At 44.4% G+C, this 21,680-nt stretch overlaps 1 protein-coding gene across 1 annotated transcript in view; it reads left to right on the forward strand.

Annotated features, from left to right (window-relative positions):
* Positions 1-21,131, forward strand: part of ATP1B3 (ATPase Na+/K+ transporting subunit beta 3) — a 63,911-nt gene extending 42,780 nt beyond the window's left edge. The window contains exons 5-7 of the mRNA XM_065410575.1: positions 897-947; positions 16,122-16,208; positions 20,406-21,131. Of these exons, the coding sequence (XP_065266647.1) occupies positions 897-947; positions 16,122-16,208; positions 20,406-20,576 (309 nt within the window). The 3' untranslated portion in view covers positions 20,577-21,131. The remainder of the gene's footprint in view (positions 1-896; positions 948-16,121; positions 16,209-20,405) is intronic.
* The last annotated feature ends 549 nt before the right edge of the window (positions 21,132-21,680 follow it).

Genomic DNA, 21,680 nt, shown 5'->3' on the forward strand with positions numbered 1-21,680 from the left:
TTGTAAAAGAAAAAGTTCAGTGTAAAGTTTGTTTACATTTCCAGATTGCAAGTATGAACCAGAATGTAATGTGCTTGCTTTAACTTTTGAAAACTGTTGTGTTGAAAATGATATTGCAGGGTGGTGGTGATAAAATATTTCACTCTTGGTTAGCTGACTGCAAGTTACATGATATGTTGCCTGGACATACCACCTAGATTCAGCCATTAATGTTACATGCTTAATTTGGAATAGTGAACTGCTACTGGCTGTGGCTAGTGAAACCATTTTGAGGAGTAGTTCATCAACACTTTAGATCTTAGTATGGTTCTAGTCCATGGGACTCTGTCAGAATGGTACCTTCTTACTCACCAGGTTTGGTCCCTATGTGTATTTAGTCATATTTGCTTACTATAGTGAGAAAACACGTTTGTGGGGTTTTTGCTATTTTCATTCCTCTTTATGCGCTTCAGAAGCAATGTAACTAAAGAGTGAACAATGGATTTTATTCTAGTCTTGTGCATCAACAAAGTTTTTTTTAACTAAGGTCTAATTAATAACACATGTGCAAGCCTCCTGAAGGAAATGAAACTACACAGCTGTAACTGAAGGTCTGAGCTAACCTCAGCGATTTTGTTGGTAACAATGCCTGAGTTGGAAAGAACCCAGTTTTTATGCCCTTTTACTAGGGCTGTAGACCTGGAATCTGGAGACTTAGTTGCTTGTCAACTGAACACATTTAATAGAGAAATCCTACCACGATACCCAGGGAAACCTGTAATACCATTTTAATGTCATAGTCAAAGTGTAAATGCACATCAAATGTCTCCCATACATTTAATATGTTTTTTAAAAATCAGCTTTGTACAACTCCCACAGAAAAATAGCTGTTTATGGAGATATTACCCTTTCTTTAGATAATTGGATTAAAGCCTGAAGGAGAACCACATATACAGTGTTCACCTAAGGTGAGTAGTGAATAAAGATAAGTATTTATGGCCGTTTTCCTTTATGTTTAAACAGAGAGTAAAGCAAGCATAAATGCTAGAAGCAAAGATTTTTAACTTCATTTTTTCTTTGAAACTTCCATTATTTTTAAATCCACATTTTGATTTCTTTTGATAGCTATATATGTTTTGTGTTCATGCAGGTTAGTGCTTCAGTACATTTAATAACTTTTTCATAAAGGTACCTTTTTTCTTCTATGTCAGTTTAAAAATTGTTCTTTTGTTCTTGCATGTTTCATATCATTAAGACTTATCTGAAAATCAGGTCGGTCTGACAAAGCTGAAGACAAAAAGTATACATGCGATTTCTTGTTCATATTGAAATATATTTTATTTTTGTTTTTTACTTCAGTACAAGTTGTATTTTGTTTTCCCATTTCATAACCAATATTTTTGTTTTTCTCTTCATGCTGCAAATGCATCTTAGACAATTAATATAATGATGGGTAAGAGACAAGTGGGAGTTCTAAAATTTTTAATGTTCATAAAGTAAGATTTGTTCATACTTGATTTGAAGACAACTTATATCAACAGATCTATTCATGTTTATTGTATGGCTTAGCGTGTGTGAAGAGTTTCTTTCAGTCCAGATTATTTTATTGATCTGACTTCTGCATATGTTTTCCCAAGTCTGCATTTTAAAAAAACACAAACAAAGTATTTGGTTTAAAAAAGAAGCTTCTAAAGATGGCCATGTGATTCAGTGGCCAGTGCAAGAGATGGAACGCAGGAATATTCTGGCTTTGAGTCTAGATTGAGTTATTTACTCTGAGTGAAATGCTTTTATCCCTTACTTCCTCCTATTCTATCCACCCTCTCTCCCCCACTCTTTGACTGTGAAAAGCCCCAAATCCATTTTTTCCCCCTGTACGGATGAAGTGGTGTTGACATGCATGAGAATGCTGCAGACCCCATCATGATGTACGTTTCTGGTGACCCACTCTTCAGTCATCGGGGTGTTTGCGTGTTGGCAGGGAGTGAAGGTATTGCTAATAGATGTATAAATTGTGCAGACTTGCTCTCTATCTGTAGTAGCAGATGCAAAGTGACTGATGGTGCCCTACATGCTTCCTAAGGTTTGAAGGTGTGCTGTAGAAGTTTTTCCTCTCCAACCCCATGTAGTTTCCCCTGCTCAAAGTGTTTTTACTTGAGTTTTTAATAAAGAATATGCGTTTCACCTTGTGAGACTTCGCTTTACCTCTTTGTGCTTCTGTCAGCCCAGCAGCCAATTTGAAACTAGACTGTAGAGCCAGGATTGCACTAGAAAGCAGAGGTTGCATCTGGGTTGAGCTTTCTTTTGCCAAAGACAGATGTCTAAAAACAGTGTGGTGTACTATGTGTTGGATGTTTAACTTCATGCAAGATTATGGGTATATTCACGTAATGTACACTGACTTTTTGGTAACTGCTGTAAACTTCAAAATATTTGAGTGATAAAAGTAAGCTGTCTCTTGAATGTTATGTGATTGAGCACAAATCCTATTATCATGCTGTTTACAGACAAAATTTTCTATCTAGCTTTGGTTCTGCTCTTTATCAGTCTTCCACCTGCTTTTTCCTCACTTACCCTTTAAGTACATGAGAAATGTGTGATAGTCTTAGATGGAGTTCCATGGGTGTAAATATGAGCAGGATTTAGACTACTGTCTTTGCCTCCTTGTAATACAGTGTGAATCCTTGTAAGTACAACCTATTCACATTCTTAAAGGACATCACCTATTTAATCTGTAGTCAAATTGAATTTAAAAAATTAAGTTTCAAGTACTACATGTGTGGCAAAAATTTTCAGGAGGACAGATGTAGTACTTGAAACAACGTAACTTTTTTTTTTCGAAATGACTACAGATTTTAAATAGATGTCCTTTTAAGAATTTTACTATTAAGTATTTCTCTCCCCTCCGTTGCTTTGTGAAAGTCACGCAAACACTAGAAACCACTCTATATGGGAGTGACAGTAAAATGCTTATTTATGAAGTGCTATAAAATGAATATAGTAAACTGAAAGACAAGAAAAAGTGTCTTTCAGTGTCATTTATAAAAAATAGTGTGACAGTTTTTCAGGTAGAATTGTGACTTTCAAATTGTTGTTCCTTAATACACCGTGTTCTGGTTGCTTTTGTCTCTTTATTTAGTTCTTTACTCTTTTGCCAGAGATATTTAGCTTTATGTTAGTCAGAATAGCTTTTTCAGCATTTTCTTTTCTTTACCTTAAGATATATTGTTTACATATATTATATTGTTGGCTTTTGGTTTTTTGCATCAAATATTTGCTTAAAACATACAGGTAAAAGAGGGATACACAGGCACATATAGCACCCAGGCATACACAGCATATACACTCCCCTCAAAATTTATCATTTTAATCCAAAGGTATCCAGTTATTACACTGCTTACAGAGAGAGATGACTATTACTTTCCTAAGTTGCAAAAGAGAATAAAAAAGGTGATGAATTACAATAGAGTTGAATGAGTAGGGTTGCCTTCCCTTGCTGATGTCAACATAACTAGGATTTTAAGGTGTATGAGGTAAAATTTTGCCCTATAAAAATAGCTAATCATCATTGATCTTGCCTCTTGTTCTGATCACCACACGTCAGTTTGGGTAACAAGATGAGCTGTGATTGTAGATGATATCTGGATTCCCACTTGTTCTAATTATAGGATTACAAGTCATTCTTAACAGCATTTATCCCAAGTTCTACATTTCTTCAGGACACAGTACATCCTTGTTTTCACTTCTGCAATAATATTTACTGTATTTGGAGGCAGTCCTAGTTTAATATTGGGGGTATCTATTTTGTATTTTGCAAACTATGGCCTGATTATTAGGAGTGCTGACCACCCACGGAAGCTGTTGGTGCTAAGCATCTTTGAAAACCAGGCCATTAATGAACGGAGAGTCTAGAAATTCTTCTGACAGATGCATTTTAGTAAGTGCTGGATTTATTCTATAGTAATCTCTTTGAGTTGCGCATATATATAGATAGATATATTACTTAGGGCCAGATTTTACAAAAGTTAGTCATCCAGTTGCTCATCAGGCAATTGTAAGTGCAAATATACCTATGTGCACAGAGTTAACAGATCTGTGCATGTAAATACGATGATTGTATATGCAGTTGTGCAACTACTCTTGAAAATCTGTACCTTAACTTCCTACTCTTACTGTAATTCTATTTAATCCATTTTTCTTTTTTAGAATATTCACGTATTCCATACTTCATTTGTTCAATTGTATTTCTGTAATGATTCTTTTAAAAAAGTGTATTTTCCATTATGTGAGCACTTACTGTAGTTTACAAGTACAGTGTAATGGGAAATATTGAATCTTTGCAGTACACAGCAGGGCTTGCTAGCTCAAGGGCCAAAAAATCTGACAGATGTGCCTTCAAAGGAGGTTGAGAGAGAAGGAAAAAATAAATAGTTACAGGCCAGAGAAGGATTGGGAACAGGATCCTGTCCAAAACGTCAAACGATTTTTATTTTTTTTTAAGCCTACCATACTGAATGGTATTGGATGTTTTCTTCTGCATGTGTTTTTCTCCTGCTTCCTCCTTGCTCTCTTCCTGCATTCTTCCCTTTTCTTTTGTTTCCATTTAACTGCTACCCCTACAGTTGATCTTTACTGCATGTGTTTGCTACATTGCTTTTATCATTAATTCATATAGAAAAGAGGCATCTATGTCAGAAAAGCCACTTGTGCATTCCCTACCCTGTGGGTGAAATTGAACAAGCAAAGGCCTGAATTTTCTCCTCCTGCAGCAAAATCCATCAAGGGACTTCCTACTTGGGGATCTGTGAAGATATCCTTTTGAAGATTCCTCATCATTACCACTCTCAAAACTGGAGGATTCCTGGAAATCTGGGGCCATCTACACCGGCTGCTGCTCTGGCTCTCAATAGCCTTCCATACACAGGAGCATTGTGATAATGTTAAAAAATTACTGTAGGCTGGAGCTGTACTAACTTTTGAAGTTTATTTTTTCTGTGTGGCCAGTGGGAGGCTGATGTGCATCCTTTACGCCAGTACTGCTCCTGTCCATTCTTAACTTCCCTTTTGGACTACACTGACAGCCCTCCACAGGGTCCAGAAGGGGTGGGCACAATGCTGTGAGGCTATGGAGAGCTTCGCTATCACACTGCATAGGGAAGACTTGAATGTGGAGAGCCCCCTCCATGCATGGATCTGAACAGGCATGATCTCTGCCAGAGTAAGGAGCCTCAAATGTTAGATTTTATGTAACTTTTAGCAATAAGTCCTAGGTGCTTCTGGAAACATCATGTCCATGAGAAAGTACATAACTACTTAAGTAATGGACCATTATCTAGAGCAGTCAATTACATTTTACTAACATTTTTAGTAAAATCTAATGAAGTGCTTCGGTTAACTTTGTCTGCAGATAACTCTGTAACCAAGTGTGGCCTCTGGACTATAGCTTATGAAAACAGTCCCCTGTTGTCTCTCCTGATTTATGTTATCCAGTAAATCTGATTGGTATCAAACAAATTTAATGTGTTGATGAGATTAAGCATTGTATATTAAATCTCACGGGGTGGGGGAGAAGCATTCTCTACACACACCTCAGGATTGTTGCATCCAAAAATGATGGTGTAAGCAATGCCTACATTCATCCTAGGAAGTCTGTGGTAGAGCATGAGAGGACCCTGGTCTCCTAATGTGCACCTGCACTGCACACTAAGCCCAGATCTGTGGGACCCGGGCTTGTGGATTTGATGTTTCCAAGCCCATGCTTGAGTTATCCACAGTGCAGTGGAAACCTGGGCTTCACAATCATGCTGCTGCATCCATACTGTAATATGCAGACCCAAGTCAGAGCTTCAGCTTCTGCGGATGTATACTATCATATCCCAGAATTCCTAGTGTCCTTGCCAACTGACAGTTGTTTCATAGCAGATTGTGGGAGAATTGTCTGTGTCCTATGGTGGTTGACCGGAAGCGTTTTGGTTGATTTTAGTTCACTAATACATCCAGCTGAGCCATTTTGGGTCCATGTGTTCCCAGCAGCCAGAGACAATACAGACCCTGACAGAGTGGAAGAACTTCTCTACCTCTTGTTCTGTCCTGTTTTGGGACACAGGCAGAGCATCTGCATGACCTTCTCTACCTCATGCTCTGCCTGTGTCCCAAAATAGGCAGAACATCTGCATGACAGTAGAGGACATTTCAGTTGCAGTTTTTGAACTGCTGAAGGCACCTCTCAGAGGGGGATATTGACATGCCAGCTGTGACCCAGATGCTGCTGCTAATGCTTGTTCCCTTAGCCGCAGATTTCCCCCTATCTAGACTGGCCAAGGGGTAATTGCCAAGCCAACTGCATTTGAAACAGAAGATTCTTCTTCGAGTGCTTGCTCATGTCCATTCCATATTAGGTGTGTGTGCTCGCCACATGCACCGGTGCCAGAAGCTTTTCCCTTAGCAGTATCCGTAGGGGACCGGTTCTGGTGCCCTCTGGATTGGTGCCCACCTGGCACGGTATAAGGGGCACCACTGGCTCCCTCCACCCTCCGTTCCTTCTTGCCGCCAGTGATGGTGCTGGAACTTCTGCTGCTTCGGCTAGCTTTCGCTTAGTTCAGTGTGTCTCACGATTGTTTCTTCGTAAAATAGTTGTATTTTGGCAGTGGGCTGAGCGGGGTAGCAGACAGAACCCCAGATCGGCAGCGGTTCACTGGCTGCCAGTCTGGGGTTCAGTCCACTGGCCCCGCTCAGCCAGCTGACGGTCTGGAGTTCCGGACGCCGGCCCCTTGCCAGCCGGGGTCCTGGCTGCCGGCCCCACTCAGCCCGCTGCCGGCCTGGGTGAACGGAACCCCCGGCTGGCAGCAGGCTGAGCGGGGGCAGCAGCTGGGACCCCAGCTGGCAGGAGCCGACAGAACCCCACTCAGCCTGCTGACGCTCTGGGGTTCCGGCCACCGGCCCCTTGCCAGCCAGGGTCCCGGCCATCAGTCCTGCTCAGCCTGCTTGCCAGCCTGGGATACCAGCCGCCGGCCCCGCTCACCTCGCTGCTGGTCTGGGGTTCCAGCTGCCCGGCCCCCCTACCAGCCGGGGTCCAGGCCTCCGGCCCTGCTCAACCCGCTGCCGGCCTGGGGTACCGGCAGCCAGCCCAGGCCTCTGCAGCCACCCCCAGCTTCTAAAAAAATCTCGCATGTCTCGCACCCCCAGGGGGTGCATGCACCCCAGGTTAAGAACCACTGCACTAAACTGATAAGATCTGCATTTTAATTTAATTTTAAATGAAGCTTCTTAAATATTTTAAAAACCTTGTTTACTTTACAGACAACAATAGCTTAGTTATATAATATAGACTTAGCGAGAGAAACCTTCTAAAAATGTTAAAATGTATTACTGGCATGCGAAACCTTAAATTAGAGTGAATAAATGAAGATTCGGCACACCACTTCTGAAAGGTTGCCAACCCCTGGTTTAGTATTTACCATTGGTATTAGTTCTAGTTAGTTGGTCCCGGACCGGACTCAGCCTAGGGATGGGGCATGCCCCGATTCCCAGGCTTTAAACCATGCGATTGTTGTAAGTGGCCCATGCCCATCAGCGACCCACACGTTAGCTGTTTAAGGTGTCTAGGAAGAGGACACATAAGTGACAAGTGTTGCATCTGTAAGTCGTTCAAACCCAGAATGAAAAAGGAGAGAGACATCCATCTCAGGGCACTCCTGATGGAGTCGGCGCTGACCCCAGCACAGGAGCAGAGGTTCGACTCGGCCCCGAGCACCGCAACATCAGTACGGAGCACGCCGCTGATGCCGACTACGAGCCGGCACAGATCCCCCTCCCCGGCCAAGAAGCCCAAGAAATCCGTGAGGGGAAGAACTCCCACTTCCCGTAAGGGAAAGGAGAGGGCCGGAGGAGAGCCAAGACCCGTGTTGGGTGGCTCAACACCTCTGTCAGTGAGTTGGGCCCCAGCTCAGGTCAAGCGGTCGAGCCCTTTCTGTACTATGTCTGCCACACTGGACAGTGACGAGGGCCTCTGTCAACTCAAAGTCCCGTCAACGCCCGAGGCTCTGCAGGCAGCGCAGGAGATCCTGATGCTACCGGTGCCACCCGCACCAGCTTTGGTGGTACCCAAGACCAGTGGTAAACCCGCCTTGGGACCGTTCTGCATGTCCCTGCCTCATTGCAGGGGACATCCTGCCAGTGCTTGCCTGCACGGAGCTGTCATGCCTTGGACTTTGGGAGGCAGGCTCAGAGAAGCCCTCTTTGGTCTCCGGACTGTGGGCACCGACAGCAGGATTGAAGGCGCAGCTCACTGGTAACCTGGCGCAGACCTGTGGAAGCACGCGCGCGCCCCGGCATGAGCATCAAGACCAACCCATCGGGTCTCCAACATCTCGGCACCAGTCCTGCGACCGATCAGAACGGGGTCACAGGTCATCGTCTGTCGGCACCCATCACCAAGACGCGAATCCTCTCGATCGGGGAGATTCTATCGACGACTGGCCCGCTCCAACTCCCGGTCCTCCTCTAGATCCCGATACAGGTCAAGCAGAGTGAGGCATAGATCATCGGTCTATTGAGACAGATCCACCGAACCCCAAAGATCCCTGGGGTCCCACGGGAGGAACTAGTCCTGATTGGACAGGTTGGCATCAACGCACAGCGGCCAGCACCATAGTGAGGAGGGCTGCCAGGCCAGCCGGTCACGGTCACTCCACAGCATCCGTTCCGCTTATGACTATGGCAAACCTCCTCCTCCCTGCCACCCATCTCAAAAAAGGCTGAATGCAAATATTTTGTGCCAGCTAAAGGCCATGAGTATCTCTATACTCACCTGGCCCCAAACTCCCTCGTAGTTGAGGCCGTTAACCAGAGGGAGAGGCGGGGTCATCCCGGGGCTGCGCCCAAGAATAAAGACTCGAAGAGACTGGATCTGTTTTGGCGAAAAATTTATTCGTCTTCAAGCCTTCAGTTGAGAATGGCGAACTACCAAGCCCTCCTTGGCTGCTATGACTACAGTCTGCGGCAGTCTATGGCCAAATTCGAGGTCTCGCTGCCCAAAGGGTCCAAGAAGGAATTCTAGGTGATCCTTGAAGAGGGCACGGCTGCAGCGAGAGTGGCCCTCCACGCAGCTTCGAATGCAGCAGACTCCCCGGCTCGCACCATTTCCTCTGCCATCTCCATGCGAAGGGCATCCTGTCTGCTCCTTTCTGGTCTGTCAACGGTGGCTCAGCAATTGATGCAGGACCTCCCCTTCGACAGCCAGGCCCTGTTTGATGCACACTAAACTGCATGGCCTTAAGGAATCCCGCACTACCCTGAAAACTCGGGGGCTGTACGTTCTAGGTCCAGCCCATAAGTGGTTCAAACCGCAGCAATCTCAGGGCCAAGGGAGTCAACCCCGCCAGGAGTCGTCCCCGTCCCCCCCCCCAAGAAGAGTAGGGGCTACAAGTGCTGCCCAAGCCACCCCCTCCTCTGTCCAGCGTTTTGAGGTTGCGCATACCAGACTCTACCTCAGATCCATCTGACCTGCTGTTCTCAACTGCCTTTACTTCTACCTCCCCCCACCCTGCTTCCCTATCCCTCTTCAGGGACCCTTCTCACGAGAGCCTCCTTGCGCAGGAGGTAAAGGGGTTGCTGTATTTGGGTGCTGTGGAAGAAGTGCCTCTCGAATACAGGAACAAGGGGTTCTATTCCCGGTATTTCTTAATCCCAAAGGCCCAGGGCGGTCTGCGGCCCATCCTGGAAACTACATCCTGGACCTGAGGGACCTCATCAAGTATATAAAAAAGCTAAAGTTCCGCATGGTCTCCAGTCCAGAGATCACCTGTACACGGTCGTTGCCATTCCTCTGATGGTACTCTCCTCACTGCAATGGTGGACCGATGGACATGCCCCTCCCCCATCACTCCATCAATTTGGTATCGGACGCCTTGGACTTTGGCTGGGGCGCACACCTCAGCGACCTCCAGACCCGGGGTATGTGCTCCCTGGAGGAGATGACATTACACATAAGCATCAAAGAGCTCAGGGAAGTCCACTTGGCATGCAGAGTCTTACTACCTCACCTGTCGGGCAAGGTGGTAAGAGTCCTGATGGACAACACGGCCCTGATGTTCTACATCAGCAGGCAAGGGGGAGCACATTGGTTGACTCTCTGCCAAGAGGCACTCTGTCTCTGGAACTTCTGCATCAGCCATGAAATCCACCTGGAAGCTTGTCATCTCCCTGGCCTCAAGAACACGCTAGCGGATCACCTCAGCAGGGACTTCTCTCACCACGAGTGGTCACTCCACTTGGAGGTAGCCTGCATGATCTTCCAGAGGTGGGGAACTCCCCAAGTGGACCTGTTCGCCACTAGGCTAAACAGGAAATGCCACCGGTTTTGTTCATGGCAAGGCCTGGGCAAGGACTCCTTCTCTGATGCCTTCCTCCTGTTGTGGTCAGGGAACCTGATGTACGCATTCCCTCCGATTCCTCTCATCAGCAGGGTCCTGGCAAAGATCAAGAGAAACAAAGCACAGGTTATCTTGATCGCCCCGGCGTGACCTCGCCAGCACTGGTTCGGTACACTCATGAACCTGGCAGCGGCCCCTCCCTGGCCCCTGCCCAACCGACTGGACCTGCTGTCACAGGACTGTGGTCAGTTCCTGCACCCCAACCTCATGTCCCTCCACCTCGTGGCATGGATGCTGCGCGGCTGAACTTGGAGGAGCGGACCTGCTCGGATGAGGTCCAACAGGTCCTCCCGGGAAGCAGGAAGCCCTCAACCAGACTGACTTACTGGGCCAAGTGGACAAGGTTTTCCCGCTGGGCGTCCGAGCGTGGCATCTCTCCCTCGTGCTTTTCTGTACAATCTGTCTTAAACTACCTGCTTCATCTGAGGAAACAGGGCCTGGTACACTCTTCCATTAGAGTGCATCTTGTGGCATCTCCGCTTTTCACCCACTGATCCAGGGACAGATGGTGTTTTCTCATGACATGATGGTCATATTCTTGAGAGGCCTCGGGAGACTCTTCCTGCAGGTACGGACTCCTGTCCCGCAGTGTGATCTTAACTTGGTCCTCTCTAGGCTCACCAGTCCATCCTTTGAGCCTCTGGGTTCCTGCTCCCTTTTCTACCTGTCTTGGAAGGTCATGTTCCTGCTGGCGGTGACGTCGGCAAGACCATCTCTGAAATTAAAGCCTTGACCTCAGGACCTCCATACACGGTCTTCTACAAAGATAAGGTTTCAGAGTAGCAGCCGTGTTAGTCTGTATCCGCAAAAAGAACAGGACTACTTGTGGCACCTTAGAGACTAACAAATTTATTAGAGCATAAGCTTTCGTGGGCTACAGCCCACTTCTCAGAAGAAGAAGTGGGCTGTAGCCCACGAAAGCTTATGCTCTAATAAATTTGTTAGTCTCTAAGGTGCCACAAGTAGTCCTGTTCTTTTTACAAAGATAAGGTTCAGTTGCGGCCCCACCTGGCCTTCCTGCCAAAGGTGGACTCTCCTTCCATATGAACCAGGACATAGTCCTCCCAGTATTCTGTCCCAAACCGCACAAGACCAGTGAGGAGAGACTTCTTCCCGCCCTGGATGTCTGGAGTGCTTTTGTTATGCTCATACAAAGCACACGGGATCTTTATAGAGGAAGGTAAATACGCACAGCATTTATTGAGAATACCACAGTTAGCATATGCTTTTCAGTTTTTTACACACACACACACACGCGCGCGCACACACACACACACACACACACCCCTACCTGCCAGTGATGTTTATAGATACCAGTCTGGATCAATCTAGTGGCCAGCCAGATTGGTCGCAGAGGGGAGCGAGGCTCTTATCGGTCGTGATCCGATGCTCCTGGACTGTGGCAAGACGAACCCAAAGTCCCTGTTCTTACAGGGTTTTTTCTCTGTTGAAGCCTATGGATTTTACTGTGTCAGTTTGTGACCAGTTACTTCTTAGTTGGTGTAAACATTCCAATACACCTCCGAGAGGGTCATCCTGTCCTTTGTTCCGATTTAATTAATTGTCCTTATGGGTGCCAGCCTTTAACTCAGGGTCGTCAATCTGCCTTTCATTATGGATGTGCGTTGATGATTCTTTGATGTCCTTTAAGTCTCTTCACTCCTTCTTCTTTGACTCTGGCTATAACAATGGCCTTCACACCTTATCTTTTCCTGATGCATACATTCCTCATTCACACAAACAGATTGAGAATACAAACAGTAGTATTTTCTATTGAGCAAAAAGGCATTGCAAATTAAACCTTGCTAAGTTTTACAATCAATTACCAAGACAATTTACATTGAGACCCAGGCCTTCAAAGTTCCTCTAATCTACTTAACATAGACACAATAGATAATCCTGTCTCTTACTTACTAAAACCTTAAAACAAAGAAATGTATATTTAACTAGAGTGCCTATATTGTAATACATATAGGAAACCATAGTAGACATTATAACTTATCCTAAAACAAAAGGGTGACCATAATCAGTCATAAGGATTGTTCTGGTCTGTTATTCCTTTCTGCTATTCAAAAAGGGTGGCTGACAGGATGAAATCAAATCATACATTAATTCTCATACTACATTATAAAATCCAGCTCCTACACCTTGGCTTTTTACTTAAACGTACCCAGCCTTTCCAAAAATCGACTCAACTCTTCATCATTACAGCGGATAGGATGAAGGGTCACCTGGTGTCCTCGCAGAGGATTTCTAATTGGATCACCTAGTGCATAAGGACCTGTTACGACCTGGTAAGGGTTCCGCTGCCGCGGATTGTCCGATTGTCAGAGCTCACTCGATGAGAGTGCAGCCGTCTTCGGCGACCTTCCTGGCATACACCTCTGTCCAGGATATCTGTAGAGCTGCAACGTGGTCCTCTGTTCACATGTTTACTTCTCATTAGGCTGTCACTCAGCAGGCCAGAGACAACGCTGGGTTCGGCATAGCTGTGTTGCAATCTACACATCCATGAACTCCTACCCACCTCCAGGGATACTGCTTTGGAGTCACCTAATATGGAATGGACATGAGCAAGCACTTGAAGAAAAGACAGTTATCTTTTCTGTAACTGGTGTTCTGAGAGAGGTGTTGCTCATGTCCATTCCATAACCCACCCTCCTTCCTCACTGTCGGAGTTTCCGGCAAGAAGGGACTGAGGGTGGGGGGAGCAGCCCGCCGCCACCCCATTCCACGCCAGGCAGGCGCCACTCCAGAGGGCACCAGAGCTGCTCCTCTACAGATACTGCTAAAGGAAAAACTTCTGGCACTGGTGCATGTGGCGAGCGCACGCACCTAATATGGAATGGACATGAGCAACACATCTCGAAAAACACCAGTTACGGAAAAGGTAATGGTCTTTTGCATCCAATTCCTGGAAAGTAAGTGGCAAGCTTTGGAATTGAAGGACTTGGGAAGTAGTTTGTGGGATAGATTGGCAGACTCTCCAGACACGAGTCTGGCAACCTGGACTCAATCTGCATTCACACTGTGAAATGCCTGGACTTTGACCTGCCTCATAGTAGGACTCGGGCTGTGCACCCCTCCCCTGCTCCCAAACAGGGTGCAAGGGCTTTCTGACCTGAGTCGACTGATTTTGTGTATGGATGGGAGGGGGGCTTTGGGTTCAAATTTGAGTCAGAGCCAAGGCTTAGTGTTCAGCATACATATTCTCCTAGCCAGAGATGTCAACTATCCCTAATTTTCAGTAATCGTCCTGATTTTTAGGTCCAACATACAGCAAGTAGGGCCATGGTCACAGTGGGCATTGTTTTCTACTGCTTCGATGGCACATTCAAAGACTGCGCAGTGAGAGTCCGTTAGGAGGCAAACTGTGGTGATTTTGAATGGATTAGGGCACTGCTGGGTTCAACGCCCAAGCCAAAGGCTGCATGTTGCACTCTAACTGCCCCCATGTGCTCTAGGTACCTGGAGCACGCCAGCAATGGCCATGCAGAACAGTTAGTGTGCAGTCGGCAACCTGTGGTTTGGGCAGTGAATCCAGCACCCCAAATTTCACTGATTATTGCTGTGGCTTGACTCTATCAGACTCTCACTGCACAGTCTCCTGGGGAAAAGCAGGAGCAGGCAGTGATGGTGGCAGTGGAGGAGAGAGGGAACATGACTGAGGAGGAAGAGGAGGCGGATCATCCTGGGAAGGAAGTCCAGGCCCGGAATTGGTAATGATAATTAAGGACCCTAGGTGTCATAGAAGGGCTGCTTTCCTAGGGCTGATCTTCCCCTTCTCTGTGTTTGGAAGTAAAGGTCGGGGGTGCAATGGAAGCAGGGGGCTGGCCCTCCCCTTGGCCATATACACACAGACTGGTGAGGGCGGGGGTGGAAGTCCACGCAGTGTCCCCAATTCCTTCCTAACTCTTTTTCATAATCTCCTCTCAAAGTCTCAGAGCAAGGTTGGCGTCTCTGCACACTAGTCCCTACTGCATTAGCCATGGGTAAGGCTGGAGTCTTTCACAGAGGTCACGGAAGTTATGGATTCCGTGATTTTCCGGGGCCTCCATGACTCCCGCAGTGGCTGGTGCGGCTGACCCCAGGACCCCCATAGCAGCTGGGGCAGCTCTGGGACCAGCTGCACAGGGCACTGCCCTGAAGCAGCAGTGGAACTCCAGGCTGCTCTTGCCCGGAGGAGCAGCAGCAGTGGTGGGGCACCGGGCCGCCCTCCTGGCCCAGAGTAGCAGCAGCGGAGCCCAAGGCTGCCCCGCTCAGCGGGTAAGATTTAGTCACGAGTATTTTTAGTAAAAGTCACAGACAGGTCACTGGCCGTGAGTTTTTGGTTATTGTCTGTGACTTTTACTAAAAATACCTGTGACTAAATCGTAGCCTTATCCATGGGACATTTCCTGATTTTTTTGCAGCCCATGTGTGTTTAACTCTACATAATCACTACACTAGAATTCCATTGTTTGTAGGGAAATTTAGCTTTGGCAGATTTGATCCAAAAGCCAAAGCTGAGTCGATGAGGCTTGGGCCTGCCATTTTAGAGATGTGGATTCTGTTCCTAGCTCTGCCAGAAGTGACCTTGTGCAGCCTGTTATCTTATTGCAAAATGGGGGATATGAAGCCTTGGTTAATAAAAGCTTGTGAATACCCTGAAATAATAACAGCCGTTGGCAGAAGAGGAGGCTTCAATTCTTGATATTCTGGCTTCCTGGCCAGTACATCTCGTAACCTATTTTGTGTGTATCTCTCCATCCTCATGCTAACCTGTCCCAGGGACAGCTCACAGCATAGTTTGTAGGTGTCCCATTCACTTGCTCTAAGAGTCAAAAACAAAATGCAGGAGCTTTTTAGGTAATGGAGTTTGGTCTTCGTGTGAAATCTCAATAGAAGGCAGTTCAGCGATAGAGAGCAGTATCCATATGCATTTCATGTTTGTCACTGTCTGCTCACAAAAACGTGTTGTAAAAAAGTTGACATCTTCAACAATGGGTTTTGTTTTTGTTTTTTCGGGTAGCCTTTATCCCAGGAACCTCTTTGTCAAATTACCTCACTCTTCACCAGAAACTCAACCCTTAGCCATGAACTGGTGTGCCGATTTTTGCAACAGGTCCTAAATGTGGATTTTAGGAAGGTTTGAAAACTGGGCTTTAAACAAAAATCTAGCTGCAACCTTAAATATGAATTTGCTATTGCTTCTTCACAATAAACATTTTATAACTTGCCTGTGGATATTTGGAAATTCAGCTGCTCTGTCTAACCTTTTCCTTAAATACTTTTGTTATATTTAGGGGAGTATAAATTGAAGTTTTCATTGTAGAGATGTATGTTTGGTTTTTTGAATGATGGTGGGTGGAAAATAAAACTTAGGGCTATTCTGGCTTAATTTCTACTTTACTAAATAAATATTAGTATTAATTTTATCTAGATTAAAAATGGAAGGTTGCAGCATGTATAAGCTAAAATCTGTTTTGTGAAATACAATTGGTGGTAGAAGGTTATTAATATATTAAATGTTTAACAAGTACAAGTCTATGTGTATGAGTCTCTTAGTTTGGCAAAGATCGTTCATTCTGTTGTGAAACTATTCTGGTACAGCAGTACTCATATTTTTGTAGGGTTCTTGCATTTCATCATTAGAACATTGTAATTTTCTTTTACCTCTTAATTTTTGTTAAAACGGGAATTAACTTTCAATTTTATCTTCAACCATAGGAAGAAGGCAAGGTTCAGATAACTTATTTTCCTGATGGGGGAATGATTGATTTAATGTATTTTCCATACTATGGAAAAAATTTACACGTAAGTATGTTTTAATGATAGTCATGTGTTTTGTAAATTTTGGGGGGCATTTTTAGGATAGGTCTGTGATGGTTACTGCATTGTTCAGACTTGAAATTTCCAACAAAATACACACATGAAATATTACTTATGCAGGTATTTCAGAGTACTTGATAAGATCTGTGCTTCACCTGCCCATACACAGGAAAATAGATTGGGATTTACTGTCTTCTTACTGAAGAAAACAAGACTGAGTTCACACTAACATGATTTCAGTAGTTTTGCTGTAAAAAGTCAATTTTCCTTCAAGTGATATGTTCACTACTTACATTTTATTAGGTCTCCTCAAATGAAAATAGAGGTGGCTAGATCAGATAGGCCTGTTTATCTTAATAGTTAGAAACCAGTCATTGACATGATTAGTACACACACCAGATAGTTAAACTTTTTTAATAATAATCATGCAACTAACAGTTTTTTGCCCTTATCAGAAGTCTAGACTGTTACACTATTGTTTTTTGAATAATTGGTTCAGCACATTTCCCCCCCCCCCCCCGTGTTGTTGGTGTCACTCTTCATGTCCTTCATGCTTTATATCCTTTGAAGCACTGTGGGGTAGCTTTCTAGGCTTCCCCAGAATTTGCTAATATAAATAGTGTTAGCATGCTAAATGCATATAGACCAGGAGTCTCAAACACGCGGCCCGCCAAGCTCCCCACGCCCCCTCCCCACATGGGGTTATTTCCTGCAGGTGCGGGGTGAGGGGTGCAAGCTCTGGGAAGGAGTTTGGGTGCAGGAGGGGGCTCCAGGCTGGGGCAGAGTGTTGGGGTGCGGGTACGGGGTGCTAGCTCTGGAAGGGGCTCAGGGCTCGGGGTTGGGATGCGGCCTTCCTCCTGGCGGCACTTACCTTAGACGGCTCCCGGTCGGTGGCAGGTGCAGCGAGATTAAGGCTGGCTCCCTGCCTATCCTGGCCCCACGCAATTCCCAGAAGGGGCCAACGTGCCCCTGCAGCCCCTGGGGGGTTGGGGGGGGGTGGAGGGAGGGCACGTGGCTCTGCGCACTGCCCCTCTCTGCAAGCATCATTCCCACAGCTCCCCCGTTACTGGCCAATGGCAGCTTCAGGGGGTGGTGCTTGCAGGTAGGAGCAGCGCGCAGAGGGAGACCCCTGTCCCCCGCCCGCGGGGCCCTGCTGGCCGCTTCCGGGAGTGGCATGGGGCCGGGGCAGGCAGGGAGCCTGCCTTAGCGGCAGCCCTGCTACACCAAGAGAGATTGCAATCGACTGGGAGATTCTCTAGGATTGACCAGTCGGTCGCGATTGACCGGTTGATGACCACTGCTCTATACCTAAGGTAAGGTATGGTAGTGGAGGAGTGTACTGGGGTAAGGCAGAGTTCAATACCATTCCTGGCCTATTCAGCCTAGCTGAGTAAGGAACACTCTCCCAGTACTGTATTTTCTTGAGCAAGTACTCCCTGTTGTAACAGGAGTTTTGGTTGCAGGGACATCTTGCTGTCTCTTGGGATTAGATTCATCCAGAGAATCTTTAGTTCTGTGAGGATGACCCAGCATCATCTTTCCATTCTGACAAGGTTTATAATTTAGATTGAGGAAGAATTGTCTCGTGGCTTAGAAGGGACTGGACAGGACTTGATCACAGATTTGGGTTTGCTTATCAGCTGTGACACAGGCTTTCTGTATGACCTCGTGCCTCAGTTTCCCATCTGTAAAACGGTTATTATATTTACTGCGCAAGAATGTTGTGAGGGTAAATTCATTTTTTGATGTTGATACTATGATGATGAGAGCTATATAAGTATTTATATATTCTGTTTGGGAGTCCAGAATGGCCACCTCTTTGCCACCTCCCTCCCGCAGTGCAATCTACACTGCCGAGTCTGTGTGGTGGGTCAGCCTCTGATGCCAACACTGAGCAAAAGGCCCTCTGAGATCATCCTGCTTGCTTCTAGGGCATCACAGAGGACTGTCTCATCTGACCACCTTTTGGACGTTTTGAATACTTTTCAGAAGAGAGGCTTGAAGAGGAGCCTGTCTGAGCCCTTGAAGGAATTACTTTCTGTTCTCCTGAGCACTTAGTAATTATCCTAATTGTTGCCCCCTCACTAAAGATTTCATGAATTTTGAGGAATTGTTAGCTTGTATAGCTGCAGTCTTAGATTTCCAACTGATCTCTGTCCAAGAAAAATCTCAGGTTATAATACTGGAGCCACAAAAGCTTGGCACATCTACGTCTCCTGTCAAAGGCCTGATTTGAACTAGCGAAGAACCCTTGGATAACCCCTACTTCGATTCTAGCATCTTCTATTACAAGTATTTGGATATTTTTACCCAACTTACTAGTTTGCCAGTTTTCTTCTCTCAATCACATTACTAGGAAAAAGCTAACCTACATAGCTAAGATATAAAGAAGACCGGGGGGAGGGGAGGTGCTACTGAAAACAGATACTTTCTTAACAGAAAAAAAAAAATCTATTAAGGAGTCCACTAGATTATAGTTAATGGGAAAAATCTAGGAGTCAGGCTTCATCCTTTAAGTGAATAACATTTTATATCAAGAAGTGTTTTGATCTAGGGTTTATTTCCCAAAGGTTTCAGGGTTCACTTCACTAGAGCCAGTACAATCTCCCACAGCTTGTCTTAGACTTCACTGTAGCAGATCTCTTCCGAGCTGCTACCCTGAAGTTTTGTACCTTTACACAGCACTATTCCCTAAATTTAGCTTCAAAATTTGGTGCTCAAATTGGTAAAGTTATCTTCAGACCTACCACTTCTTAAGCTTCAAGGAATGTGTATTTCTGAAAAAGTGATACCCAGCCACCCTCTTTAATTGTCTGATTTTAAGTGTCTCAAGTTGAGCACCTAAAAATTGAGGCACCCAGAATCACTAGCCACTTTTGAAAATAATGGCCTAAATAGATAAATACATAAGAGTTCTCAGATTACAGCATACTTGTGAAATATAGATTTAGTTGCTGTTAGTAAATTTATATTTTACTAGGTCTTGAAATGCCATCTGTAACAAGTATAAAGGATCCTTTAAAAAGTGATGCCTTGCTTAAATTGGACTTTGAAACTAGAATTCAGTTGAACAAGCTTTTGATATAACTTTCCTTCCTATATTTTAAGTTTTGACAACAGGAATTAGTTCAAGGACTATAATTGCTCCACTGAATAATAGAGATCATCATATAATTAAGGGCAACATCCTCAGGAGCGGAATCCTACCAGAAACTATCACCCTGATATTAAACTTTATAAAAGGTGGTTGCAAAAATTCCAAAGAAGCTAGTTCAGTCCCTCAAGTCAAAATTTAGGAAAGTCAGAAATCCTTAGCCTCAGCATGGATGCTACTTAAGTATACCGTAGAAAAGTCATGGAATGTGTGCATGTACGTAAACAAAGATGGAAACAGAAAGGCAAGTAAAAATGATTAAATAACAAGGTCCCATTTGAAGTGAAGAGGTATCTGTAAGAAAATGGAAGTTCAACGCAAGTTAAGTGAACAGAAAAGAGCATAAATTATGGCAGATTTTTTCATATGCTTGTAAAAAGCAAAAGGTTAATATAGGCTTGGATTTTCAAAAAAAAATGGAGAATTAGACACCCAAATCCCATTTGAATGCAACTTGCATTGAAAGTCGCATTCAAACTTTCTTGAGCACCTTGAAAATCCTGTCTATAACTGTTAATTTATGCTGAATTTTTCAGTTGAGACAAATGCTGTGCAGAATTTTAGCCTGATTAACTCCTACACAAATAATTTTAACTGAGTTAGGGTACATCTACATCTCAAATTAAGGGGTAATTGTAGCATGGATAGGCAGACCTGCACTAGCTTTAATTGAACTAGCATGGCTGAAAATAGCGGCAAAGACACAGCACTAGCTAGGAACAAGAGTCTGTAGCAGGTTTGTACTGGTATGGCTAGCCTGTGCCGCAGCCCATGCTGCCATGTCTTCGCTGCTGTTAGCCGCGCTAGCTGGACTAAAGCTAGCATGTGTGCGCCTACCTGCACTACAATATCACCGTCATTTGCAGTGTAGGTATACCCTTAGATGGGACTCGGTAAAATTGGGGGTTTGTTTGCATTTTTCTAGTCCAGTAAACAATAGATGAAGTGAATCTGTAATCTTAATTGTTTTTATTCAGAAAAGTTTACTGTGGTATCTGAAATAATTTCCCCCTCTCTCTATTTACTAGGCTGACTATCTACAGCCGCTAGTGGCTGTTCAACTAGCAATTAACTCCAGCAGTACCAAAGAAGATGTAACAATTGAGTGTAAGATTATGGGATCTCCCAATTTAAGAAATGAAGATGACCGTGACAAGTTTCTTGGACGAGTTTCCTTCAAAGTTCAGATGTCTGAATAGCATGAGTCAATCTCCACAAAGTAAACCTTATGTTGTCTGGTTTTTTATTTTATATCAGCTGGACGTGCCATTCCAGGATATAAGACCACCTGGGATAATGTGGCACATGGCGTTCAGGGTAGCATAATAGTGTGCTTCCAAATCATATTTAAAATCCCTCAAAATAACTGCCTGTCAAGCTTCTGCCTGCCCCACTGGACCAGTGTACAGACCATAGTTATGTGATATTAGGGACCTGTAAATAGTTGATTCCAAACATGTATTAATGGTGGTCTTCGTCTGTTCTAAAATGTGGTTTTATCCCCAAGTGACTGTCTCAAACATAATGTGCTGTGCTATGTAAATACTGTATTGATTTAACACTGGTTTGACTGTCATATCTCAACACTGATACAGTTTTAGGGATCAAATGATAAGAATAAATGGTACCTGACCAACATAGTTATTTTTAAAAAAAAACAAACAAAAAAACAACTCTGCAAGAATTGCGTGTGTGGAGACGCCTTAAGTTCTGTACTGGGTTGGGGGAACTAAATAAAGTGGATTTTAAAAGTGTTGGTATGGATTTTTGAAATTATTTAAGTGCTGAACTAGTCTGTTTTTGTGCTTGTCACTGTGCAGGTATGTGTAAACATGTAATATTTAGTATTTTAGTTGAGAAATTGAATCTCATTGTATTGTTAATTGCTTGCAGTATGTGGAACCCAAATAAAACACATACTATGTAATTTAAAAACTTTAGTTGAGAAATATCATCTGAAACAGTTTCTTTGAAATGTTAATGGTTTCGAGTCCTGGTAACAATTGTACTACAGAGTTTGCTTGAAAGAAATGGCCTCACTATTCTGTGAGTCGCCTTTTGTTTTTCAATAAAATCAAAATTCCTAAAATGAAAAACTTCTGTTTTAAAATTAAAAGCAAAATGAGAATTGTCTTGATTAAACATTCCTTTAATGTTTATACTTCGTTCCCTCACATCACTTTTGCCATATCTGATTTATTTTATTTTATTTTATTTTTTTTTACTTTCACTCAACTTTTGTATTGAATTTTTTGTTTGCTGCTTCATCCACCACTTGAGAGAAATTTGTTTTGCTCATCTTG

Source organism: Emys orbicularis, chromosome 9 (assembly GCF_028017835.1).
Source record: "Emys orbicularis isolate rEmyOrb1 chromosome 9, rEmyOrb1.hap1, whole genome shotgun sequence".
Taxonomy (NCBI): Eukaryota; Metazoa; Chordata; order Testudines; family Emydidae; genus Emys; species Emys orbicularis.